This window comes from Lichenostomus cassidix, chromosome 1Aa, assembly GCF_008360975.1.
Source record: "Lichenostomus cassidix isolate B80296 chromosome 1Aa, HeHo_3.0, whole genome shotgun sequence".
Classification (NCBI taxonomy): domain Eukaryota; kingdom Metazoa; phylum Chordata; class Aves; order Passeriformes; family Meliphagidae; genus Lichenostomus; species Lichenostomus cassidix.
This window is the reverse complement of record NC_139480.1, coordinates 24,847,203-24,854,702: the sequence shown is the minus strand read 5'-3', so window position 1 is coordinate 24,854,702 and position 7,500 is coordinate 24,847,203. Positions and strand designations below refer to the sequence as shown.

Here is a 7,500-nt window from a genome sequence, read left to right as displayed (position 1 = left end):
AAAAAAAATACATTTTGACCCACTTCAATATTTATTCCAGCATGTTCCTAGAATATATCATCCCCTATCTACCTCTTTTAGAACACTGTATTTTTTATATTGTTCTGTTATCAATAATACATTCATTTCAGTCTGCTTTATAATGCTATGTATAGTTCATAATCTGCCTCGTGATTTCCTAATATGGTGCAAGTATAATCAGGAGAAAATCCTGTATCTTTCAACAACTGAATAAGCAGCAAAATAATGGAACAAGCTGCATGTGTATTGCACAGTCTACTTTAGACTTTCAGACCAATAATTCAGCTCTTCAGGATCACTTTCCAGTCCTCCAACATATATTCTCCCCTTAAAAAAAATATCTCTTTCTCAGTTGTAAATCAAATTACTAATCAATTAATAAAAGATTATGATAACTTAAAAGATTAGGAAGATGCTGATAAAGTATGAAAATTGACTAGCACAATTTGTACATAACTTAAAAGTTATGACAAGAAACAAAACATCTGAAACAACAACAAAAAAGCCCCAAACAAAAGAACTCCACTCACCCAGCCAAGCAACCAACCAAAAAAACCCAAACCAAATTGAAAAAAAAGCAAAAAACCCCAAACAAAAATAAACAAACAAAAAAGGAACAGCACAACAACAAACCCTTTGGAATGATTTCCAGGCTTCTGGAGAAAGAATGTATTTCTGTCTTGGCAGATTGACACATATTGGACCCTAAAAGTGCAGCAACTTAATACAGAGAAAAGTTATTTTAGAGGTTTTTAAAAATGTATTAGACCTAGTTTTTCTTTCACTACATTGCTTGTACTTGCATGATAAAGCAAGCCTACTTCACAGGCAAGAAAGATCAGAAAAAAATAATTCTTAAAACAATTTTTACACTCTTACTGTTTCCGTAAGTAGCTTTTCTCCAAAATGCACAGCAAAATGCACAGTAAAAGTATGATATAAAAGATGCGTATATCTCATGAGTTTCTGAAGATTACTGTATTAACTCTCAAGGAACTTGCAACATACTCCCAAGTTACCGTGTAATCATATTGAAATTACATTACACTGGACTTTCTTCTCCCACACCGCATACTGCTGTTACATTTAAAGTTCCTCAGGGCAAGGACAGTGTCTGTATCTATTTTGTAAGGTGTTATGCAAACATATGGTGTTGTAATAACTAATAAATAATAATGAGAATGCAGTAGCCTCAAACTTGGGCTGGGAGATCTTTTATACCAGTACTCTTGCTTCCTCTCGTGTTTTATCCACATATACCTGTGAGTATACACAGGTGAGCATACCTGCACATGGAAGCACAGTGTACTGGTGTGTACTGGTGATTCTGGTAATGATGCAGAGGTAAAGTCTGTCTTCAGTCCTTTTTCTGGAAATTTTGTACTAGATTAACTGAAAATATTAAACCATTGCATTAATAGGCCATGCACTATCATGCCTGTGTAATTGAGGGAGTAAAATTCTTCTGAATCAAAATTTCAGAAAACAAGTAATGGTATGTTCTGAGCAATTACCTACTTTTAAAACTGATAGTGCATTTTTGCATCAATGGGGAGAATGAAGTCAGTTCCTTTGTAAATAAATTACAAATTTTATGACTCACATAAAGTAAATGTGTCCTTGGTGATGCTTGAACTTAGTATAAACTACCAAGCAAGTCACATGTATATTCGGAAACAATTTTATATTAAAAGAATGAACAAAATCTTTCACATTTATTTATATATCTTCCCCAGCCATGCCTGTTGCAAGAATAGCAGAACATTTTGCTCACCTGAAAAACTCTATCATAGGGTCCTAAACCTGTGAAGTCATGATTTAAAAGACACAAGTGTTAATAGAAGTGAGATTCAGCCCCTCTATTTTTCCACTGTTTCTGACAAATGCATTTTTACCATAGATTAACAATTAAATGAATACACAGTTCTCTGATTAATTCTTCTAGAATAGAAAATGGGGAAGATACATTTCCTCCATGATATAGATAACTTATTTCCTGTAACTGTGAGACCATCTGTGACTGTAGTCCTTGAAAAGCTTACCCCTCATGCCTACAGTGGAAATAGCCACTAAATCCACATTCAAAGTCAGAACTCCTTTGCTCCCATTTGTTCTTTAGCCTGATCCTTAGGTTTTCTTCTCAGTGGAGCAGGAAGCCCACTATTAAAGTTCCAAAAGGGACTTCTTTGATCCCTGAAGAGAGAGAGAAGAAACTGAAAACATAGTCCTTCAAAAAAACCTTATTAAATGATCTTTGTAAAGTTATGCTCAATGTCTGGGGGACAGCCACTTGGGTCTGGGCTGAGCCTCAGTTACTGGGCAGCTGCTCGCTGAGGTCCTCTTTCCCTGATGTAGGGTGTGGTTTTGTTTTGCTAAGCTCACATGTGTAGCCTGAACATCTCCCAGGAGGCTTGCTGTGTTACTAAGGTGTATAGCTGGTCCTTCCCCTTCCTTTACCTTGCATACTCTTCTTCATCCTGGGTAGGGGGGATAATCACTTCCATCATCCTCAGAGTTTGCTTCTAGAAATTGAAATTTGGCTGTTGCCCTACAGCTCTGTTCTGGGGGAGGGGTAGTGGATGTTCTGTTGTTGCTTAATGATTAAAGAAGAGTAGACAGAGAAACCTTAACAAAGTCTATATTAATTCTTAGTAGTTCAAGCAGCCTAAAAGCAAAAAAATCTTTTGGAAACTCATTTGTAAGGTGACTAGCTGCATCAGCAACAGGGAGTGGAAATCAGTTCAGTCATTCTAACAAATATTCATAACTGGTTACACTGGCCCTTAGATGGCATATGTGACCTGGGAGATAGGAACTGGATATCTGACAGTCCTCACTGGGAAATTTTGTAGAACTAGCTGAAATAATCAGTTTTGTTGTTTTGTATTGATGTCTGTATGGCATGCTCTGACTAGGTCTTTTGCATAACTCCCATTAGAACTATATAGGCAGGAGAGAAAAATGGACTCATAAAGATATTTTTGTCTTAACACTGTCTTACTTCCTTCTCTAGGCACCTTAACAATGAACATGCATTGGATGACAGAAGCACTGCTCAGTGTCGGGTGCAAATGCAAGTGGTTCAGCAGTTAGAAATACAGGTTTGTTACATGGATGTATTATCCTATTACTTATTTACGATTAACCTAAACTAAATTGAAAACACTTGCCTTAGTGACTCTAGCGTAAAGACATATGTTTATTGCATGAAATTTGTTGATATTCATGGACAAGTGAGGGTTTTTTACTTAAAGATTTTTCACATAATAAATTATGCAATAATTATCTAACATCAAGATTGTCTACAGTATTTTGCTTGAACTAAGACTCTAATGCTATTCATCACGAATGAAAAATGCAGTCCCTGGAGCAAAGACTGGATCCAAGCCATCTTCACTTTTTAAAATGCTGGTCAGGACCGCGCTTCCTTCTTCCCCTTCTGACCCGGTATTTGTCTGTGCTGTTTTCTGGCATAAAAGAGTAGCAGAGCATATCTCCACCCAAAAGGACTCCCAGCCTGATAGGGGGCATTTTTCTGCAAGCAGAAGGTGTAATGTCAGACCCACTCAGGGGGGTCCCCAGGGAGTGCCGTGCCTTAGCCCGCAGGCCTGCAGTGCCCCGTGCATGCTCTAACCATTAGAGGTCACTGCATGTATGTGAATGCTCCCTTCTGCTCATGCAAGGAGGGATGAGCACCCCTGGGCTCTCCCAGTATTGTGACTGCACTTACCAAGCTGCTGAGGTTGGGCACAAGCCTCAGGGCTGACCATGCAGGACACTTGCACCAGGCTGTCTCCTCCTGCCCACGCAGCAGTCACAGGGGGGTCATGTCTCTCTGTCCCCTCCCCTCTCAGGAATGCCTGAGGAGCTCAAGGGATGCATCAAGGGACTAATATTTTTGTCCCTGTTTCTTGCCATATGTGGAGAAAGAAGGGTAAAAACTCTCGTCTTTCTCACCTTTTTGGAATATTGTCTCACAGTTCTCTTTCACGTAAGAATACTTCTTTCAACCAAGGCAAACTGTTTTGTCTTTTTAACTTTAATACTGCAAACCCAAAACAATGAGAGGAGCATACAGTAGTGTAATTTAATATCATTTCCTTTAAAATCAAAGATTTTTAAGCGTCAGGTAAAGCGGCTATTTCTTTTATGTTATTTACAGAGTAGTGGTAGCTTAATTTGTTTGTTAGGAATTAATATCATGGTAAATACTATGTCTCTAAAATGTCACACATATAATTGAAGCCACACATAATATGAAGAAGAAACCTTCTTCCCACCCCTTGCTCAATCAAATGTTCTTTAACTGAAGATGCACTGATAAAATTATATGCAGCATGCTCAAAATACCTGCAGTAATAAAGATAGTTCCCTCTCTTAAAATTACTTACAAGATGTTTTCCTTAGTTCAGTTTCAGTCTACCAGTGTAAGAGCAAGAACTCTCTGGAAAATGGTAGTATTAAACACCAAGTTTAATTCTTATTGTGATTAATGTTAAAATCACGTTGTAGGTATCCAGAGCCAAATCACTAAACTAAAATTTTGAACATTTCTTCTTGCAAGCTATTTTCTGGGGAAAAAAAAGAAAAAAACAATTAATTTCATGTTGTGAAATACATTATCCTCTTTTATGTTCTGCTATTTTTATCAACAAGTTGCATATTTCAAATGTCCTCGTCTTTCATTTTTTGCTTTTAATTTCGTAACTTGTTTGAGTCTGAAACTACAAATTTCTACATAGTATATGATCAGAAAATGATATTAGGGAAAAGTAGAGGTTTAATTAACATGATGCTTTTTAAAGACAGCGTAAGGGCTTCTTAAGAACTGTTTACCATTGACAAAGGCTGGGCTGTAATCTAACAGTCGAAGTGAAGATTTAGCTTGCAGTGTGACCAATTATGCCATTTTTTGCTTTGTCTGACTGCTAGTGAAGTAGGGTCCATCAGTTGTAATGAGACCCAGTGCAGTGTCGATGCCGACTTGATGGCAGAGTTCAGTGTTTCACACTGCCTGGGCTCTGTCACTCTATTGAATTAGATTGATGATGGCAGATTGCAGGGGGCACTAACTGGACCTCAGTGGGAAAGGATGAAGTGTGTAGTCAATCCTGGCAGGCACTGTGCTTTGAGGACCCTTCACCCCTTCACAGCTGTTGGCACTAGTCCATTGCTAACAGCGTCCACAGGACTTTAAAGAGACACTATGGGCCTTCTAATTTATGGTCTTAGTAACTTGTTACTGTCGAGGCAACTGTGACCTCAATTCTCTTATTGACAAAAAGATGAAGTGCTATTTGTTTTCTCTGACCTTTTAACATATGAAAGGCTATAAAAGTTTTTTGTTGGTTTGTTTTTTTTTTTTCTTTCTTTCAATGCCCAAAGTTGCATTTCCTCTTAGATAAGTTTCTACTGACATAGACTTTTATATTCAGGAATCATTACACCAAGACAAGCTCAATGATAAGATGTATCACTGCAGTGAAATAGCTGTATCAGTCATTTCTAAAACGCTTCTGATCCCACTCTTTCTTAACAGCTTTCTAAAGAACGCGAACGTCTTCAAGCAATGATGACCCACTTGCACATGCGACCCTCGGAGCCCAAGCCATCTCCAAAACCTGTAAGTGCATATTGCTTTATAAACAGTAAATAGGTCTACGAATGTAGCAGGCTAAGAAAATGAACAATTTAGTGACAGTTGGAAAACAATGAGTGTGATGAAAAATATGGCAATAAAATGAAGGTAAAATGCAATATCTTGTCAAATTGTATGTTTCTTTAAAAGTAATGCTATCTTTTGCAAAATCTATCCAATCTGCACCATAGGTGACACTAAACAAAGTACACCTATAAGTGTCCAAATCATTGCCTTGAGACTGAAACTAGAGAGAATATTTTTTGTGATAGGTTTACAGATATTAAAAGGAAATCCACTTTGAAAGATTTGAAGTTCATTGACAGTAAGAAGTAAATGTAACATGAATCTAGGTACTTAGGAAATTTCTCAAATTGCTTTTAAGAGACACAAACAAACAATTTGTTATTCTTAAACAAATGAACAAAAATGTTATTTTATGCAGTGAATTGTAAACATGGGGTTTTTTTCATTTTTGGCAAGACTGCAATGTTATGCATCCACTGTGATGCTGTTGAGGTTGGTACAGGCACTGAAAAGTCACTTTTGCTCACAGCTGCTCCACGGTGCTGCATTGAGAACAAAATAGTCATGCAGCCGGATCAGCAGTCAGATCCAAACTCCCTTAAACTCAATGTGGCTTTGTATAAACAAAAGTATTCTCTGATGCAGGTCCAGAGTTGTACTATCAAGGTGTCAGGCATCGTAGTACTTAAAATTTGCTGTGCTTAGGTACACTGTGCTTATACTGGAAGCTGTTTAAAAAGTGAACTGTTCATTTATGTTCACCATGATGTTAACTTTCGTATGTATAATATTAAAAGGATATAACAGTACTTGGAAATGAAATGCTGAAGTATGGGTGAAAATCTGTGACTATGAAAGCCAGGAAATGTAGGCAGAAAGAAAATAATCTGTTCTAAAGAGCACAGTTGCATATCACGGCCAGCTAATGTTTACGTAGAAGGACAGCGTACACGTCTCTTGTGTTTTCAGCTCCCCATACTTCAAAGAAAATCTTTGTTTGAGGGCACACTTTATAACCTGATGATGAATGAAAAAAGTGTTAGCATTTCCTTAACCCCTGCCTTTGTAAGAGAAAATTTAGATGCATTATTTTTGCTTTCATTAGCCTAACTAAATTCAAAATTTTTTTTAGGTCATCTACTAAGGGATAACATTTGGAAACTTAAATTCTAGTATATGTGGCATTTATATGAATTAAATAATCTGACTGCATTTTCTCTTTCCATGTATTGTGAAGTTTTTTGTCACACAGGCTTCTTGAGCAATTCAGGTTAGGTACCAAATCCTGCTGAACTGTGTGAGAAAAGGTTTTCAGAACACATTTCTACTATTTAATTATTTTAACCCCAGATGATCTGTAGTCTATCAAAATTTTGAGAATATTGTTTCTTTAGAGTTTTAAGTGACTGTCTTATTTCAATAAGATTATTTTTCTCATTCCTTCCTATAGTATAATGTAGATAATCACAAGACAGAATAATTGTCTCATAAATCCATCAGGAATCTGCAGCTTGTTCTTTTCCAATTAATTATTCAATCAGTAAATTTTTTAAAACTCCAGCAGCATGGTTACATCTACACTAATAAAGAATTTTCAGCCTATAATCCAAAACAGAACCTGAATGAATAATGTAATTGAAGTATTACATTACATAAACCACACATGAAAGAATTGCTAATTGCGTTTGATGGTGGGCAATTAATACAGAATCTTAGATGAGCGATTTAAAATGAAACACAGTTTAAAGTTCCCTTTGGAACTAGAGATATCTGAAGTGGTGAGCTACACTGCTGGCCTCAAATTGGTTTGAAAG

General features: G+C 36.8%; 1 protein-coding gene across 6 annotated transcripts in view; it reads left to right on the top strand.

The window, feature by feature from the left end:
• Positions 1-7,500, top strand: part of FOXP2 (forkhead box P2) — a 403,188-nt gene that overhangs the window by 356,756 nt on the left and 38,932 nt on the right. For all 6 annotated transcript variants that reach the window (XM_085042895.1, XM_085042858.1, XM_085042864.1 and 3 more), the window contains 2 exons: positions 3,035-3,122; positions 5,561-5,644. In XM_085042895.1, the coding sequence (XP_084899021.1) occupies positions 3,035-3,122; positions 5,561-5,644 (172 nt within the window). The remainder of the gene's footprint in view (positions 1-3,034; positions 3,123-5,560; positions 5,645-7,500) is intronic.